We start from the raw sequence: 20431 nt of genomic DNA, 5'->3' as shown, positions 1-20431 counted from the left end.
CCTGTGTCTTAGATACAGGTAAAAAGTCTTCACTGGACATTAAACATTAGTCATTTACATTACAAGCCGGGACACTAAGCTGCAGGGAGCTCATAGCCAAACACAGAAGAGGCTTGAGACTGCTTTGCCTCACCAGGTTTCTGACCAAAGCTGTTATCTGATTTCACTGCTACTCAGTACAGATGGCTGACATTACCAAGAACGACTCCAGTATCAACTTGTTAAATGCGAATGCAGACTCAGCATATCTGAGCACGAACCCAGACTGACTGGAGACATGGGAAATATTTTGGGAGCTGTTTATTTATAAGCGAGTTACAATAAACCACTATAATTAGATTAATATATTATTGATAAACACAGCATTGCTTCTGAAATGTCATTACTATGGTCACTCCGTGTTTACAAAAGGAATTAGCATAAGCACTAACTTTACCATTTTTTTTTTCTTTCTTTTCTTTTTTTTCGGAGCTGGGGACCGAACCCAGGGCCTTGCGCTTGCTAGGCAAGCACTCTACCACTGAGCTAAATCCCCAACCCCTAACTTTACCATTTATATGTAAAATTAATTTAGACACAGTAGACAGTAAATGTAACTTATACCACTTAGACTGTTTTTATAAGGTAATTGTTTAATACATATTGAAGAACAATTTAAAGTTCTCAGACAAATGGCACCTTCTGTATTCTTGCACAACCAAGAAAGTTTAGGCACAAAACTAGGCCTTAGGTTCTAACAAAGCAGTATTTGTTAGTTTGCCTGTGGAAACATATTCTTAGCAATGCAAAGGCGTTTAGTTTACATCTCACTGGATAGGTTTAAAGAGCCCCTTGGAAAGCAACAGTGACAAATGATAATGTTACACAGTAACAACTGTCTCAGGGATATTTCTATAATTCTTTTCAGATTAATAACTTCTTAGGTTTCTTCAAATGTAGAGTCTGGGAGGAATACTGACTGAACCAGCAAAGTACTGAAGTTGCTTCAAGATCCCAGCACTTCCCACTTTTTGGTGTGGTGGTTTTGGGGAAGGGAATTGAACCGATTATAATGTTCTAAAAACTGAATTTTGCAAGTGGAATGAAAACTCTTAAAACAGATCAGAATTTGAAATCTGATCTCTCCTTATCCCCAGTGAAGTAGATGCACAGATTAACCTCGGGCACAATGACTAGACTGTGGCAGATTTCAAAAGAGAGGAAAAAAGCCCAATTACCTAATTTTCTAACTCCATCTGTCTAGACATTATCCGGATTTTCCCCCCAACACTGGGTATCATGAAAAGAGGTAAGGTCCCTCCACCAGAAGGAAAGGAAGAAAGGAAGAAAGGAAGAGAGAGAGGGGGGTGGGGAGGAAGAGAGAAAACCTGTATCTTGTCAATCTATAGCTAATGTCATCAGAAAAACAATTAAACTTTCCGGAATTCAGCAAGACCTTCCAAATACAGATATTTTGAATTTTAGTTTGTAAGATTTTTAAATGCTTTGAAAAGTCCAAATTACATAAAAAGCCAATCTGGCTAAGATCTGTAAGAGTTAAATTACTAATTAAATAAAGCAACACTGTCAAAACAACAAACTAATGTAGTACATAGAAAATTATAGGAACTACCTAGTAAGTTTAAGCCAATTCAAACACATAAAACTTAGAAATCAATACTGCTGAAAAAGTGAGCTACATTTTGGGAGGTGGCATTGACTGGAAACTCAAGAAAAAGAGGGTGGGAGCAGCATTCCTGTGGCTAGGGTGTATGTAAATGCAAAACCCATTTATTTTTCCTCTGCTGAAAACATTCAATATAATAAATACTCTTTTTATCAGCCATCTTACAAATGCATGCGTTTTAAGAGGGAGAAGAAAACCCCGTTTCTGAGGGTAAGAAGACAAATGGAGCTGTTGGAGAAAACAAACAACACAGGATCGAGTGTTAAAGACCCAGCCAGTTCTGGAAGAATTTTAGGATTCAAATAACCAAGGAAAGGCTTTTTGGTTTTGGTTTTTTTAAAGAAGTTTTCCACTGGAACAGTAACAAAGATTTTTACAAATATAAAGTTGATGCTTTCTAAATGCTTTCTCACTAAGGGCCACAGAAAGGAACAGATAATGTTATTATCAATTATAATCAGCATACAGTTCAGGAAGTACTTTACAAGACCAGAAGACTCTTACCTTACGGACACCGGACAGTTCGTTTGTCAAGTCTCTCTCTCTCCAGAAACTATCAACTTTACCGTCATTCCCAGATGCAAACTTTATGAGCAACTGAGATGGTCCCCCCTTTGAACAACTGTGCTTCAGGCTGGATAAACAGGAAACATTCGGATATGTCCCACCCAGCGAGACACTTCTTTGCAAAGCAGCACGGCCTCTGCTTCTCTGTGAATTTGGTCTTTCCAACTCTCCACGGATGTTTACATGGGAATCCGTGTCTGGTGTAGTTGGTAAGCAAGGAGATGCCCTTTGTGTGAGCATGCCATGGTCCAAATCAGACTGGAGCTGAAGTTCTAACCTCTCTGATGTGCGGCCAACACATGGGTTTGCACAATCTGACGCTGTTTGATTTTGTTGGGTCAAGTGCACAGAAACACAGGAAAATCTTTCCGGCAACTTCTCACACACAGTTTGTTTGGGCCTATTATCTGAAATGACAATTTTCTTTTGCAGGGAGCCCTTGGCATGGAGCGGCCGAACATCTCTGACTTCCCCAGGAGTACAAGTCACTTTAGATAACCGAAGCCCGCTGACAGCTGTCGACAGGAAGCCCCTGGTGCCAGTTCCGTCTTCATGATGTGCAGTTTCGGTAGGAGACACAACCAACTGGTGTGAGGTCTGGTAGGCACCCCTGCTTGTCGGGGATGCTGGTGGAGTGTTTGAAGGACTCCTTGGGAAAATGACCAAAGATGTGCAGCGCTTCAGTGGAACCTTTGCATTCCCGCTCACCGGCACTTTCATAATCTCTACTCCATGTTCCAGGTCTTCCTGGGCAAAGGGAAGCCTACTGGGACTTCTGCACAGAACTTCACGGGGAGCAGTGTTGACTGGCACGCTTCTGTTGGAGGTGTTGTCAGAAGGTAAATTTCCACTGAAAAAGGTCTCATAACCACTACTGTCGCTGACAACACTGCCTGTGTAAGAGCATCCACTTGTGAGGCTTGCACAAGACCCACAGTCACTACCATTGCTGCTGTAAGACCCATTGTCACTGGCTGAGAAGTTACTGAGGCTGCCATTGTACATGGCAGAAATACCTAAGAGGCTGCCATCACTGGCACTGGACACCTCACTGTCAACTCCAGTGCTGCTGCAAACACTATCCTTTAAAGCACAGGTAAAGGAAATATCGTCCCTATCTACCACAACAGTGCCGGAGGGAAGACACCCACCATACCTGGGCTGCAGTGAGATCTGCAGGCAGCTGCTCTTTCTGTCAGTACTTTCGGCGGATCTATGATCTACCCACTGAGCCAGTGGCGTCTGTCTGGGGATCAGCCTCATTTGAACCACGCTGGCCACTGAGATCCGGGGTGGCCTCTGGCCGTGTGTGTGAATGTGGTTATCCAAGTCATCTCCAGAGGGTTCCGACAGAGGGTAAGTCTTGCTTCTTCTGGCTGCGAAGTGCAATCGTAAACTCTGTGCCATTTGTTCTCATTTCCAAGCATGTTCAGGGCTGAGAGTCAAATCGAAGAGCTCTGTCTGTAGACAGGCTAGCAGCGGCTGTGCTGCAGCCAGAGAAAAAAACCAGCAGTGGCGAGAAAAAGCTGGTCAGGGGCGTCTTTAACCTCAGGACGGCTCGAGACTCCAGACTTCACAGAAAAGGACGGCCGATGCCTGAGATTGACATTCCCCAAGTGTCTAGAATCACTGGGAGTCAGAACGCCTTCACTGACAAAGCACTTGATTTCCAGCGACCTTTAAGCTGAGCTCAGCTGCAGTCCTGACTCAAACACAGCCAACCTTGTTTCAATTATACCTTCGCCAATTTGCATGAATGAGTAACACAAGAACAAGAAGCTTCTTGCATTTCAACGGGAAACCCAGTTTTTCACCCCAGCCCAAAATGAACATTTAACTCCCGAAATCTCAGTGCCTGCAACTTTCCCCGGTAATCCTAACCACTAATGTTTTCACCAACCGCTATAGTATTACAGGAAGTGGGTACAAATAAAACTTGTGTGATTGAGTATCAAATTGAAGATTGAATTTCCAACTAGTGGCCATACTGAGGGATTAGTCAGGTTAGTTAATGCGGGAAATCTGAATACACTCGGAAATATGAAAACATGGGGTGAGGCGCATAAAACTTGACTGTGAAGTCAAACAGATAAATATTTTAGCAAAACACAATTATGAAAGTGAAAGCTGACAGACTGAACTACAAAGTGAGCCTAGTAACACTGTGGTAAACACCAAATAACCTCCTCAAGGGGAAATTAAAAAAAAAAAAAGGCTGAGGAGAAGCTGTCACCAACCATTTTGTCCTGTAATTTTAAGGCTTTTTGCAGCCAAGTGGTACAGTCTTTAAATGATGCCATTTATATTTTGACTATTAAAATCCTGCCAAGAAAGCCTGGGCAAACATTCCATTAAAAATATATGCAGATTAGACAGAAAAGCTACACCCCAATATAGTTTGAACACATTGGATATTTTATCCCACTGTGTGCAATTCATTCACTTAAAGAGAGTGTTGTGGCAAGTAAAGAAACCTAAAAAGGATTTAACACATCAAATAAACATATCTCAATGGCAATTCTGTTCTCAGAGAGTCCTCTGCTGGCCCCTGCTGGTGCTTTAAAACAACCCATGTAGCTGTTAGATACCTATAAAGAAACACAAACCAAGCCACATATTTCATAACATAAACAAAGCAGGCCCTTGTTTACGTTTCTGCCCACTGGCACGGTCTTTGAGGTAGAATTATGAGTGCTGATAAAACGCTCACAGCAGAGAACAGTAGACTGCCTGTCCTTCAGAGGGGCTGATTCTCTGAATATATAGATATATATTTCTGACGTGTTTATATAACCTTCACTGTATTTTCAGCTTACTCGGCAATAAAAGCTTCATATTTTATTTAATCCTCTCCCAAATGTCACAGACCGAAGTTGGTATTCTATTTGAAAGAAACAAATTTATTTTTAAATAATACTCTAGAATGTATTTAAACCCCTTACCTGAATTTTATAGCAAGAACTCCAGCAGTAAGCATATACTGGCCCATTCATAGGAGAAGTAAAAAGCAAACAGTTGAGTTATTTACACTGCATGGCACTACACCCAAGCTGGATTTTTTCTAAGTTAAATTTTTTTTCCTAAGTAAAAGCAAATATGTAAAACATATACTCATACTTTGTTTTAAAAAGCTGCTTAAGTCAGATCTGTTTTTAATTCCAATTTTCTAACAGTATTTTTAACCAGTTAATCCATAACAAACTAGAATCTGTTAAATTTGTTTGACTGAAATTAGACATTATACTTAGAAGGTGCATAACCTGTTGTGCCTTACAGACTTCAGCAAATAAATACACTCAAATTATTCTTCTTTTTCTGAATTGAAGGAAAGTCCTAACCTTGTTTCTTCCTTCTAACTTTCTTTTGGGATTAAGTTAGGAGTTAGATGTACTAAATGGGTCACTTGTAATCGGATGATCAGTATCATCTGAGTACACCGGCCTTGGGATAAAATTTACAGTTAGTGAGAATCTCTGATTATTAATAGAAAGTAATGCTGAGTATCTGACATATTTTCTCCTTGACCAACAGCTTTGTTGTAAGATTTTAAGCCTCCAACCACAACAGGCTTCTTTTTTCTTTTCCCCCTCTCTTCTAATCCTACTAAACATAAAGCAGGTACCAGACTACTCCAGCTGGGAGGTGGGGTGGGGATGATGGGTAGATACTGTCACTGCTCCCAGTGAGTACCTGATTTCTTATTACGGTTGGGATTTTTGTTTGTTTTGTGTTTTAAAGTTGACCCACAGCTGAAGATGTAGGTCAGTTGGGTAAAGTGCTTACCTAAATTCACACTGCCCAGCTCCCTAAAAACCTGGTATGGAGGTGACACACACCTATAATCCCAGCATTTGGGAGGTGGAAACAGGAGAATCAGAAATTCAATATATGGTAAATGTGGACAGCCTGGGCTATGTGAGACATTGTCTCAGTTAATTAAAAAAGATAACCCAGTTGGCTACTTCTGAAGGAATATTCGTAAGTTCTACAGATAGATAAGAAGCAATGATAACTGAAGAACTGGAGGAATCAGGCAAGACAATCAAGTGTTGAAATCCCAAAATGCTGAATAGCCCAAATTGTAGGCTCAGATCTCCGGCGATGCAGAGGCACACACCACAGTTACCAGGGCCAATGTCAACTCCGGTCTCAAGCCAGATGAATGAGACGTGCTGGCAGCCCTCATATGGGAGGCCTCTGCTGTCCTGTCGAAATCTGGAGTCTGGAGAAAAATGGACAGGGCCTGAGGATGGAAGCTTGGATCCTCACTCTGAGCTGTCAGGTCACTGGGTATGTCCCACACAGAATAAAGTGATGGTTTATGCTATGTGGGCAGCTCTAGGTACCACTGATTACAGATGAACCTTGAACACTGACATTCACTGTAATAATTGTACTTATCAACTTTGACTACTACATTAGGGCACTAGGCTGTTTGAACAAATTTCAATCTCCACATTGCTGAAGGTATTTCTAAAAATGGGAAGAAGATGCAAACCAGTAGCCTTTCAGTTAAAGCAGTTGGCTGTCCACAATGTGTAGTCTTCGTCCAAACAGCTGAAGGCCTCAAGAGAAAAGGTGTGCTTCTCGAAGAGGCAACTTTACTTGTTTTTAAGACTTATTTTTAATATTTTTAACTATGAAGGTATGTTTGTACACATGCAAACGGGTGCCATGACCTTAGATGGCAGAAGCATAAGAGCCTCTGGCACTAGGGTTACAGGAAGTTGTGGGCTGCTTGACACGGGTGCTGAGGGCCAAACTCTGTACAATCACTCAGAGATGACTAAGACACAGACACAACTACCACCATCACTTCACGCCTTAAAACCAGCTAAGGAAAGAAAAGCACAAGCGATACATGATCAGAGAAACATTTTCCAGAGGCCTGGAAAATTTCTCTACTTAAAATTCTACCTGTGTTCTTCTCCTCACTCTTTCCCAAAGAGGTCGGCCAGGACACGGTTTCAATCAAGGACAGATGTTTACAGTGCTGAAGTCTGCTGCGGGCGGCCAGCCCAGCTGCTATGGCTCCCAGGGCAGCAAGCTCATTTCTGAACTTCAGTGATGTGCTGAGGTGTGGGTGGCCCCCAGCACACGGCTCTGGTTTTTTCTGGCCCCTGCTAGCTACTCACATTGACTTCCTGATAAAGCTCTCTCTTCCAGGACACATAAAGATTATCACAACAGATACAGCCAACACAAAAAAGGCACCATGTTGAATGTTATAACAGTTTAACTCGTATCCTCATGAAGAAATGTCTGAGGTTGGGGACGAGGTTCAGGTGGCAGACTGCTGTGTAAAATGCAGGAAGCCCAAAGTTTGATCACTAAGTCCACACATGCCACCACATGTGGAGGCGTACACATGTAACCCCAGCACTGGAAAGGAGACAGGAAGATCGATGTCTGAGGTCATCCTCAGCTAAATAGAAACAGCCAGGTGTATTATCACACGGCTTTAATCCTAACACTTATTTGGGAGGCAAAGACAGGAAGACATTTTTGAGTTCAAGGCCAGTATTGAGTTGCTATAGTGATATCTTGTCTTGGGGAAGAAAAATATTCCCCCCAAGTGTTTTCCTAGCCCTTGTCTCCTAAGAGACTGACTGGCAAGTTCATTTTTATTGTAAATAATTAAGTCTGTAATTTTAGTTTTTGGAGGTAGGGTCTCCTTCAGGCCCAAGCTGCACCATGGCTCCTTGTATAGATGACAATGACCTTAAAATGAATCTTCCTGGGGTTGGGGAATTTAGCTCAGTGGTAGAGCACTTGCCTATCAAGTTCGGTCCCCAGCTCCAGAAAAAAAAAAAAAAGAAAGAAAGAAAGAAAAGAGAAAAAAAAAAGAATCTTCCTGCCTCTGCTTCCCAAGTGCTGGATAATGGGCTCGCACTTCCAGTTCCTGTTTCCTGTTGCCTGGGGTTACCACTGATGTGCCAAATCAGAGCCAAGACCCTGATGGAACTGCCACATCCATCACCTAGATGTTTAACCACTAATACCAAAGGGGGTCTCCCTCTGAGCTCAGGACACACAGTACAGAACTACACACATCAGCTCTAAACAAGTGTTAATGAAACAGTGTTTGACAAACATGAATGCTGGTAGTCAGGAAACAATCACATCCCATGACAGTCAATGGAAGGAAGGATGAAACAACCAGACCCAGAGGAAAGCACAAGGAGCTATCCTGCCTTCTGGATTACATTTAAATAACTTGAATAACATAGTCCACACACAAGGATCAAGGAGAAAGTCACTCCAACATGAACATTAGCAGCAAATGTTGCATAGGAAGTGAAGACAAAGTAACCCGAAATTCAGCTTCCCAATACCCAGCCTAGAGATGCCATCAGATATAGTGCAGCAAGACACTGCAAAGATGCCTATAAATTGAGAAAAGCAATTTGAAATAAGTAGACTATCCACCTCGGAAGGTTAATGCACGAATTATGGCATTATGACCATAATATATGATGGAAAACTGCCTTGGTGAAAATGTCAGTGTGGTGAATCTGAAATACAGCATTTAGGAAAAAGCCTGTCAGAAACACACTCATAGCTGCTGCATGTGTAAGCTTAAACACATACAAAAGGGAACTAGAGAGACGGCTCAGCTATTAAAGAGGCCTTGCTGTTCTTGCAGAGGGCCAGAGTTCAGATCCCAATACCCGTGCCAAGCAGTTAAAAAACCAAGAACTCTACTTCCAGTGGATCTATCGCCATCTTCTGGCCAACATGGGCACTGTACTCTTGTGCATAAACAGAAACTCATATATACATAATTTTAAAAATATAAATCAATCTTCTAAAGTTATGTAAAAGGAAATAATGTTCTTAGGGATATATATGTACTAACATATATGTATGCATGTACACACACACTAAAAATATTTTACAAAGAAATGTTAAATAGAAAACTTGTAATAGTAGCCACTACAATGGGAAGGAAAAGGGACACTACTGGAAAGGGTACAAGAGGTCTTCAGAGGCTGCATTGATTTGCTTCTAAAAGTAAGGATGTGCATCGTGTACTTTATGTATATGCACATTTCTGGATTTAAAAGTAAATCACCAGGGCTGGAGACGGCTCAGTGGTTAGGAGTGCTTGTTTGAACATTATGAAAATTCAGAACTCAGAAGCCAACACACATACACCATCAGCCAGGCATCTTATAAATGTCTGTGACTCTAGGTGTAAGAGGTCTGATGCCTTCTTCTGATCTCCATACTGAAGGGTGTGAACACACATGTAAACACATACAAATAAATAATAAGTCTTAATATATGGTCTTAAAAGCTCATGCTGCCTGTTGATAAAAAGACTGCTTTGAGTATTAGGAGTTCTCAGTGGAGTATCTGCTGTCAGTGATACAACAGTCACTTTCTTTTTTTAACTATTTTTGAGGCAGAACCTCCTAATATTAGTACAGGCTTGCCTAGAACTGTCTAGACCAGGCTGGCCTAGAACTAACTCATGTCTTCTCTGATGCAGGAGCTTGCTCTGTCTGTCTCTCTCTCTCTCTCTCTCTCTCTCTCTCTCTCTCTCTCTCTCTCTGTGTCTCTCTGTGTCTCTCTCTCTCTCTGTGTCTCTCTCTCTGTCTGTCTCTCTGTCTCTCTCTCTCTGTTGTTGTTTTGCTTTGGGACAAGGTTTCCCTGTGTACCTTTGGCAGTCCTGGAACTCACTCTGTAGACAGAGGTGGCCTTGAACTCAGAGATCTGCCTGCATCTGCCCCTGAGTGCTGGGATTAAAGGCAGGTGCCATGACCGCCCAGCTGGCCTAGAAGTTCCAATACAGAGTTCTAGGATTACAAGTATGTGCCTCCATGCCAGACTCAATTATCATTTCTTGAAAATAAAAAAAAAATGTTATGCAATGTAACAATATTTTTTAAAAGTTCTCTATTAAAATTATTGTGTATATGTGTGAGTTTACATGTACATGCAGAGACACACAGAAGCCAACAGAAGCTGTACTGTGTTCCTCTGTCCTCCCCCACGTACTCCTGTAAGTCAGGGTCTCTCCCCTAGGTTGGGACACATGTTTTCTCTGGAGGGTAGAGGGCCAGCAAGCAGCAACAATCCTCCTGTACCCTCTGACAGGAGTTACAGGAACTTGCATGGCACTCCTAGGATACCTGATTTGCTATCCTGGTACTGAAATACAAACTCTGGTTTTCACAACTGAACATTGGGCACTTTTAACTAGACCAGTTCTCCATCCCAAATCCTCTTTTTCTGTCAGTCAGAAAAGTGACTCAGCCAGCACTCGGGAAGCAGAAGCAGGTTAATCTCTGTGAATGCCAGGTCAGCTCCATCTACAAATCAAGCTCCAGGATGGCCAGGAAAACAGAAACTCAGTCTCAATGCCTCTCTCAGCCAAAGGTGATTCAAATTACTTAATTCCTATTTTGGTGTATTTTTTAACCAAAACAGAATGAATACTTAACATTACTTTTCTGTTAGGGTTTGGTTCTGAAGTGTGCTGCAAGCTTGGGCTTCAGTGAGCATCAGTGCTCAGAGGTGAGATGCGACTGGACCACAAGAGTGCTGATCACATCAACTGACGGGACTGGACCTATCTCATCAAGTGATTGATTTGTGCATTTACAACTTAATGAACTTAGAGATCGGGATTCCCTTACAAAGGTGGCCAGTTTCGTTCTGATCGAACCTTCTGCATGATACTCGGCCTCATCACAGGGACCCAAGTAAACCTAAGTGCACATGGGCTACAACTGCTAAAAGCATGAGCCTTCCCTCCTCTGGGTCACAGACACAGTGTCAGGGGGAGGCTAAGTAATACAATACACATGTTCAGATCTTACAGGTATAAATTATAAATGTAACCTGCTCATGGGAAGGTTTAAATAGACACCCAAAAGACGGAAAATTGTAGAGTTCCCAGATGTTTTTCAGGAAACCAAGAGGCAAAATGATCATTTTATAGAAATGGAAACCAGACTGAGCCCAGAGGTTTAGGCCTATAATCTAAGCACTTGGGAGACAGAAGTAGGAGAGTCCTGGCAAGTTCATGGCCAGCCTGACCTGAAGAGTGAGTTCCAAGACAGCCAGAGATATGTAGGTAGACTGCCTCAAAACTAAAACCAAACCCAAACCAACAAAAGCACTTAGGTCTGGCTTTGTCCTGGCCTTTGTGAATAATATTCATTCCTTCAGTGTAGACAGGCTCTTGGAAGAGTATGGACAAGAGAGTAGATGGACAGTAAAACTGGACAGGGAAACCTGAAAAGACCCATAGGAGCCGCCTCAGAAGCATGAGGGCCAGAGTTCTGATCCCCAAACCCACAAAGAAGATGGTCAGTGATACACACTGTATTCTCAGCATGGGAGAGAAGAGGTGAAGATACACAGGTTCCAGGATACTTGGCAGTAGCTAGGCTTGCCTACCTGGCAAGGCTCCAAGCCATTGTGGCCCTGTCACAGAACAAAAGTTATAAAGTGCCCGACTTTATAACTTTTCTGTGTGTTCTGACACACACGCCGAAGGTGGGGCACTGTGGTACACATACAAAACATGCAACTGCATATATTCTAGGATTCAGAGTACATGGCATGGAAAATGGGAGAAAGAGGGGCTTATCTCCCGGACCTTCATTGAGAGAGACTTTACAATCTCCACACCCAGGATAGGTCATTCAGAACAGAATGAAATGGGAGGATTAATCAAAGGAAAGAGAAAGAAAAATATGCAGCCACACCAGTAGCTCAGAAGTCTCTCAGATCACAATCACAGATCTTGACCCGTCCCCCACAGTCTCCTGAAGTTCACCATCAGCACAACCTTCACACTCATGCAGGGTAATAGAACTTACCAAACGATTTTCATCAAACACTTCGAAAAGAATCCGGTGCTGTTGTGGAAGGACCTGAGTAAAAGAAACAGCCTTTCTTTAAAAACATAAACACCACCTGTAGATGCCAAGAAACATCTTCAAAATGAGCAACTGATGACCCAGTTATGCAGTTCCATTGCACCAAGAATAGGCCACTCACATGTCACCCACAGCCACCCTCGATCAAACACTTTTTGTTGTTGCAACAATACGTAGTATTTTTCAAAGCTAATGTCTTCTTTTGTAGACATATTTCAGTAGTTAAAATCTACTTAATACCAAACATAAAGGAAGCTTTTTTAATATACCTGAGGTTGAAGATATTACATAAAATTATATTTTGGAAGGGAGAGATGGCACATGGCCATGGTAGCTGTCCTCAGACACCAGAAAAGGGCATCCGATCTCATTACAGATGGTTGTGAGCCACCATGTGTTTGCTGGGAACTAAACCCAGGGCCTCTGGAAGAGCAGCTAGTGCTCTTAACCGCTGAGCCATCTCTCCAGTCCCCCCCCCCACCTTTTTTTTTTAATTTGAATTGATCTTATCTATTTTTTAAGTTATCCTGTCTTTCAAAAAAAAAAAAAAAAAAAAAAGAAAATCAATACTCAAACAGACAGGACCACAACATGTGATTCTATTTATTCATAAAAACCAGGAAAGCAACCATAAGACTCCAGGTTTCCACACATATAATAACTTTATATGTAAATGGCTTCAACTCATCAATAAAGAGGCACAAACTGGCCTCTTTTAAAAACAAAATCTAATTATCTAATAATATAATTATCTTTTCTAAAACGAAACAAACAAAAGGCCCATATCCTTCAGGCAACAAAGAATGGACTATCCAGGGAACTGAAACTGAGAGAAAGCTGGCACAGTTTTGCTATCTTACATGGTAGGCTTCACACCAAAATTATTCAGAAGTAGGTTTTTTCTGTTTATTCATTTTTTTAAATGACTGCATATAACAATCCACCAAAAAGATGCAATACCTATAAATATATTTACAGCAAATATTGAGGCTCTCAACTTCACAGAACAAACATGAAAGGGTATAATATATCAGACAGGACTCACAGTGATGGAGGTTGGTTTGGTCAGTACCCCACTCTCATCCCTAGATACATCACTCAAACTAAGTCAACACAGAAAGCTTAAGAGCGATACTACGAGGCTGACCAAACTGAGCTAGCTGATAGCTATAGAACACTCCATCTCCATTTAAAAGATATAGAATACACATTCTTGTCAGCAGCCCACAGAGCCACCTCTAATATAAACCACATTCTAGGCCATGAAGCAAGTCTTACCAAATACAAAAGAATCAATATAATCTCTTATATCTTATTAGACCATGGTAGAAATTAAACTAGAAATCAACAAAAGGAACACCCAGAGAAATTATACAAATGCGCTGAGACTGACAGCTCTTGATTAACCTCTGTGTCATTAAAGAAATCAGGAGAAAATGAAAAGGCTCTTGAGGTGAAATCAGAACCTTTGGGGTACAACTAGGGCAGCTCTGCCAGGAAGAGTGGGCCTCAGATGCTCAGGGTTAAGAGCGCCTGCTGCCCTTCCAGGACTCACATCAGCTGGCTCACAACTGGTTTTAACTCCCACTCCAGGGGATCCTACACTCTGGCCTCTGTGAACACTACACTCAACTCCACACATATCTACCCATAATTAAATATAATAAAAATAATTTTTTTTGAGACTCAGAAAAAGGCTGATGAGGTGGACAGGCTGGCAGGAAGAAAGGTTGCATGCAGGCCTGCGGATCTGAGTTTGTTCTCTAGAGTAAACATGAAGAGAATCTGACTCCCTCAAGTTGTCCTCTGACAACCACAGTGTACCTTGAGTGTACACACATGCATACACACTCGCTAACATAAAGATTTTTTTAAAATCGGAAATATCTAAAATATACTTATAATCCAACAAAAATTTGATATGAAATGGATAAATTTCTAGATATATCTGACCTACTAAAATTAAATCAAGAAGGAGTAACACAAAGCTGCTTAGTCATCAAGACTGAAGCTGTAATAAACGGTCACCCAACAAAGACGGTCCCAGCAGACACATCTACTGCTGAGTGCGGACAAGCCTTGGAGGAAAGTGACTATCAATGGGCCTTCATCTGTTCTTTACAGCAGAAAGGGAAGGAGTGCAATCCACCCCATGCTACAACACCAAAAGCCAAATCTAAACAAGAAAAAAACAAGGCTATAGACCAATTCCCCTGACTCATATACACACAGACACACATAGACACACACACACAGACACACACACACACACAGACACACACACACACACCCCACACACAGACACCCACCCACCCACCCCCACACACACAAATCTCACTAAATTCCTGTAAAGCAAACTTAAGAATTCACCAAAAGGGGCTGGAGAGATGGCTCAATGGTTAGGAGCACCAACTGCTCTTCCAGAGGTCCCGAGTTCAAATCCCAGCAACCACATGGTGGCTCACAACCATCTGTAATAAGATCTGATGCCCTCTTCCGGTGTGTCTGACACCTACAGTGTCAGTGTACTCATATATAATAAATAAATCTTAAAAAAAAATTTCACCAAAAAAGTGTACCCTGACGAAGCTGGTTTCATTGCAAGGAGCAAGCTTAGCTCAACATGTGCATATCAATGAGAGCTTAATCAGAACATAAATAGACCTGAGGGTAGAAAGCATTTGACTCAGGCAAAAAGGACTTTGGCAAAGTTCCCTGAAGAACATACCCTAACATAATAAAGGCTGTCACAACAAACATTAGCTAACATTATGATAAACTGGGAAAACTTAATAGCATAACCTCTAAAATCTCAAGGGAGACAAGGGCACCCACTTTCCATGCCTATTCAATTTAGTGCTATAAGTCTCAGCTTCACCAGTAAAAGGAAGAAAGAAAAGAACCCAAACAGAAGTCCGATCACGTTGCAGATGACTGATCCTTTACTTAAAAGACCCTAAAGACCCCACCAGAAGAGGTGTAAAATCTGATTAACACTCTCAGCAAAGCAGCATCTACAAAATCAATATGCAAAAACCAATAGTTTTTCTAGACACCAGTAATACTTGCCAAGCAAAAAATTAAAACAAAACAGAAACCTGTGGAGCTAGAGAGAGGGCTCAGCACTCACAGCCTCATACACGGTAGATCACCATAAGTTCCAGAAAAGTAATTGCCTTCTTTTTATATTTAGGGACACCAAGTACACATGTGCTTTACATGCATACATGCAAAAAAAAAACAACATAAACAAAAAACACTCATACACATAAGATAAAATAAATCAATCTAACAAAAAATTTTAAATACATATGAGGTAAAAGCCCCTCTAATTAAAAGTTCAAGACACTGAAGAGGTCGAAGACATTACTGAATATAAGAATATAGAAAAACTCTCCCAGAGACTAGATTTAATATTGTGGAAATGGCTATTACCAAAAGCCAACTTCAAAATCAATCCAATCCCTATCAAAACTACAATGAAAATGATTCACAGAACTAGAAAAAAAATCTAAAATTCAGTGGAAATAAACAGACTTGAAACAGCTATTATCAATGGTCACTAGAACAATATACCATCCTTAGCAGAAGAAACAATGCTACTTAGTAAGAAAACAAAACACCATTCTGGGAACACAAAGCAGGCATGGAGGTGAAGGACCAAGAAATAAACCCAAAGAAGAGTCACCCAATTTTGGACTCAACTGTGAAGAACTGTGGAGAAGACCTGGCTGCTTTAATCCTGGTGTACTTCCAAAGTAGGAGAATGAAACCAGATCCTTACCCCTATCTTATACAAAAATCAATTCAAAATCCAAAGACCTTAATGTAAGTTCTGTAAAACTGTCTGGGAACATACTTTAAAATGAAAATATAGGCAATAATTTTCTGGTGCTAATAATATAAGAAACAGTGATAACAAGTGGGATTATATGAATTTCTATACAGGAAAAAAAAGCCAGCGTGATGGGAACCTGCAGATGGAGTGAAATGTCTGCCAGCCACACATCTGATGGACACTAATACCTCACACATAGAGAGCCACAAAAATTAAACTTTAAAAGAATCAACTCATTCAAGTAAGTAGGCTGATTGCCAAAGAAGAAACACATTGGCCAATGTATACTTTAAAGAGTTCAACTGCTCAGGGACTCTCTCCCACTGCAGCCTCAGGACTGATGTCAGGAAATGAATGATAACAAATGCTGGGGAGGATTCGAGGGAAGAGTCATTATTCACTGTGGGTGGGAATGTAGACTTGTGCAGCCACAAACATGAGAGGGAACCGGGGACTGGGGAGTGCCTCAGTGGCCAAGAGCACTTGTTGCTGTGCAGAGGATCCGGTTGGCAGCATCAGTGGTCCACAACCATCTGTAATTCCAGTTCCTAGGAAGCCATTACCCTCTTCTGGCCCCCACAGACACTAGGCACGAATGTGGTGCAGAGGCACACAAGCAAGCAAAGCACTCACACAAATATAATAAAATAAATCAATCTAAACACTTTTAAAGCCCTGAAAACAGGAAAAAAATTAATTGAAAACAGAACTACCATTTGATCCAGCTGTAAGTCTTGGGTTAATGACAAAAAAGAAATAAAAAGGATAGGAAAGGACGTAGACTGCTGGGTATGGTGGAGGGCAAAGTTTACTGTAGATAAAAGGGAGACACATAGCTGAGGTAGACACATCTGGGAGAGCAAAGAGTGGTCATGACCCTAAAACGTGGGGAGAGGGGGAGGAAAGGGAGAGCAGAGAACCAGGTACAGCAGCCAGAAGGACAAAGGTACCAGGAAAAACAGGCAAGAAGCAAAATGTCTGGATTCCGTGGGAAGCGCCTGGGGGAAGCTCGGCCTAACCCCCAGAGAGAGGAGCTGGGAAAGCTGGAGCCAGGACCACTCAGATAGGTTAAATAGGCACCCAGCCAGTTAACACAACAGAGGGACTCCACACCCACACTTAATAGTCTCAGTCACAGCAGGAGAGGAATGGATGAAGAAAATGTGGTCCGTACACAGGGTGGAATCGGAGGCAATCACTAAGAAAATGGATGCAGGGGTTGGGGATTTAGCTCAGTGGTAGAGCGCCTGCCTAGCAAGCGCAAGGCCCTGGGTTTGGTCCCCAGCTCCGGGGGGGAGGGGGGGGGAAGAAAAAAAAAAGAAAAGAAAATGGATACAGCTAGAAATATGAGTGAAATAAGCTCCTGAGATAGACAAATACTGTATGCGTGTGTTTGTCTAGAGTTTAGGTCACAAAACTAGACGTGGGGCCCTAACAGCAAAGGAAGAGATCCTAAGCAGGGCAGGAAATGGAGAGGGTAACAGAATCCCAGCAATAAGAAGGGGAAATGCAGCAGTAACTGGGGGACGAGGGAGCCAGCCCGGGAGGGCAGGACTACCAGAGGGCAGGGGAGGGGATGACTGAGAACGATGGCTGATGACAAAGGAGTCCCGCTGCGCAATAGCGCACTCTGTAGGTCAGCCTGGAAAATGAACTGAAAGAGAAGACTGTCTTATACTCTGAAGCCATCGAGGATATTTTTACAGTCAATGCTCACATTTTCTTAGAGTTAAAAAGCAAGAACAAAGAAATAAACTCTAGGGGTTGGGGATTTAGCTCAGTGGTAGAGCGCTTGCCTAGGAAGCACAAGGCCCTGGGTTCGGTCCCCAGCTCCGAAAAAAAGAACCAAAAAAAAAAAAAAAAAAAGAAAGAAACTCTAAACAAGTAGAGATAAAGATTAATTTTAGTTTTTAGTCCATTCCTTTCTGTAGCATCTTTATATTAATACTTTCATTAACAAGTAAATGTTATCAAAAGTAAATAAATATTTATAATGAATATAATGTATAATAGTTAAATATGAATTTAAAAATAAGTAAATCAAATAAATCAAAATCAAATAAATAGGCAGGTGGTGATGCTGCATGCCTTTAATCCCAGCACTTGGGAGGTAGAGGCGGCAGTTCTCTGAGATCAAGGACAGACTGGTCTACAGAGCAAGTTCTAGGATAGCTAGGGCTACACAGAGAAAAGAAACCCTGTCCTGAAACAAAGTAACACAAAATAAGAGCAGATGTGCAAAAAAATGTTGGTTCACTGAAAAAAATGTACATTATTTCTGAGCAAAAATGCAGTAAGTAATGATACATTTGAGAAGTCTTTGAAAATTCTCCTAAGTAACACCCACGCAAGAAAACTGCCCAAAGCTGACAGAGCAAAACCACAAGTGAGTTTCACTTTTCTTGGAATGACTCTAACCAACTCAGAGCCATTTAAGATTCTCAAATCTCAGACAGGTTTCGAAAGCTCGTTCTGACATCCTGATTGAAGGAGACCTTCCTCTGAGCAGGAACAGCAGAAGGGCCTTGCTGGCGATGCACCGGAACGCAGACTCGGGGGTCTATGCCGGCCAACTTCTTCCCTTCTCTTATCTACATTAAAACCAAGGGTTTCACAGAGGCCACCAGAGGCAGTTGCAGACACATACAATGTTTTAAATGACCACTTATTTTCACTTTATGCGCTATATTCTCTCTGCATGTATGTCTGTGAGGTATCAAAGGCCCTGGAGCCAGCAGCTTGGTACACAAAGAACAGCTGAGAACGGTCTTGTGGGTGCTGAGCATTAAACCCACGACTTCTGGAAGAGCAGCCAGTGCTCCTAACTGTTGAGCCATCTTTCCAGCACCTACCTCTTTTTAATACAGAATTTTGTTTTAATAAAACAAAATAAGTACTTATTCAGAAGCACATGCATCAGAGGTAGGAGTGCAGACAGGCTTGACAGCTGGATTGTGAGCAAGATCAGAGCTGTGGAAAGTATACTGAAAGAGCAGAAAGGAAGATATCTTTTAAAAGCACTGGCCATGCTTAAGCCTACAGGCAAACGGGAAAATGAGGCAAAAAAACTATTTTAAGGAAAATACAAGCAGAAATGATCCAGCCAAGACACTGGAAATGCAATTCCACCCTGCAGGGAACCGAAAGGGCTGGTGGAGAACTATGCCCCTCAGAATCTCCTGGGAGCTGGAATAGCAGGGCTGGAATCTGAGGTGGGGTGAGGTAAGAAGGCTGGAAGGTCAAGAAAGGTGTGTAAGAGCCACATCTACTTATCCACAGGAGGCTCCCAACTAAAGTAGGCTAAGAGCACACCAAGTGTCCAGCTTCTCAATGGCCTTTAACCATCAATCGCCTTTATTTATCTTTCATAATAAGATTAATGGTTCCTACTGTACCATCAGAGGGCTCCTAATGTTAACTCTCTTTTAAAAGATTTATTGAATTTTTGTGTGCATGTGTGCCTGGTACACGCAGATGTGAGAACGGGACACTGGATCTCCTGGAACTGTACTAACAGATGGTTGTAAGCTACCATTTGGGTGCTGGAAATTGAATCCCAGGTCTTCTGTAAGAGCAACAAGTACCTTTAATCTCTGAGCCATCTCTCCAACCCCTAATTTTAGATCTCAAAATTTTTCTCTGGGTGACTGGGCAAGGTGGTACACACCTTTAATCGTAGCACTCATAATACAGAGACAGGTAAATCTCTGAGTTTATGGAGTTAGTTCAGACCAAATGTTAACATTCTAAGCTTCACCCCCACAGTTACTTGGCAACAGCCAGATATGCCTGATAGAAAAGGGGCTGCTTGCCCCCTTCTCATTCTCTTGCTCTTGCCTTGCCCCCACCTCCATTCCCCATCCCCTCCCTCCTCTCTCCACCTGCAGATTGCTGGTCTCTACTCCTCTTTCTCTACCCCCAACCTCGGCCTTTCTCTGCCCCTACTACCCTCTTAACTCCCCTCCCCATACCCTGTGGCTGGTCCTTAGGGGGTTAGGGGGAGAAGAGATGTCTCAGCAGAGGCATCCCCTTCCCCCACACCTCACTATACCTCCATAGAACATATCGCCCCCTTTCTTTATCTTTATATAAACACATCAACAAACATCGCTCACAGTGAGACTCCTGTCTCAGAAAAAGATTTTAAAGTTTCTTTTAAAAATTTTGGATCCAGTGCAATGTGTCAGCTGATTAGTTTGTTATGTAAGCCTGGCCTGAGTTTGACCCCTAGACCTAAAGGTGGAGGGAAAGCCAGGTCCACAGAGCTGGCCTCTGATCACCAACACACACACACACACACACACACACACACACACACACACACACACACACACACACACACACACACACACAGAGGCATGTGCATGTATACACACACACACAGAAATGGCATTTGCATGTCCTAACTCACAGACACATCACACACACACATAAGTAATAAAATCCAAAACTCTAGGCACATTC

The 20431-nt window shown here is 42.0% G+C and overlaps 1 protein-coding gene across 4 annotated transcripts in view; it reads right to left on the bottom strand.

Moving 5' to 3' along the window:
* Window positions 1–20431, bottom strand: part of Nedd4 (NEDD4 E3 ubiquitin protein ligase) — an 84773-nt gene that overhangs the window by 48979 nt on the left and 15363 nt on the right. For 3 of the 4 annotated variants that reach the window (XM_087560556.1, XM_087560555.1, NM_012986.1), the window contains 1 exon segment: window positions 12070–12123. In XM_087560556.1, the coding sequence (XP_087416682.1) occupies window positions 12070–12123 (54 nt within the window). 4 annotated transcript variants of the gene reach the window in all.

The sequence above is a fragment of the Rattus norvegicus genome, chromosome 8 (assembly GCF_021556685.1).
Source record: "Rattus norvegicus strain SHRSP/BbbUtx chromosome 8, alternate assembly SHRSP_T2T, whole genome shotgun sequence".
NCBI lineage: Eukaryota > Metazoa > Chordata > Mammalia > Rodentia > Muridae > Rattus > Rattus norvegicus.
This window is presented reverse-complemented; position numbering and strand designations above follow the sequence as displayed.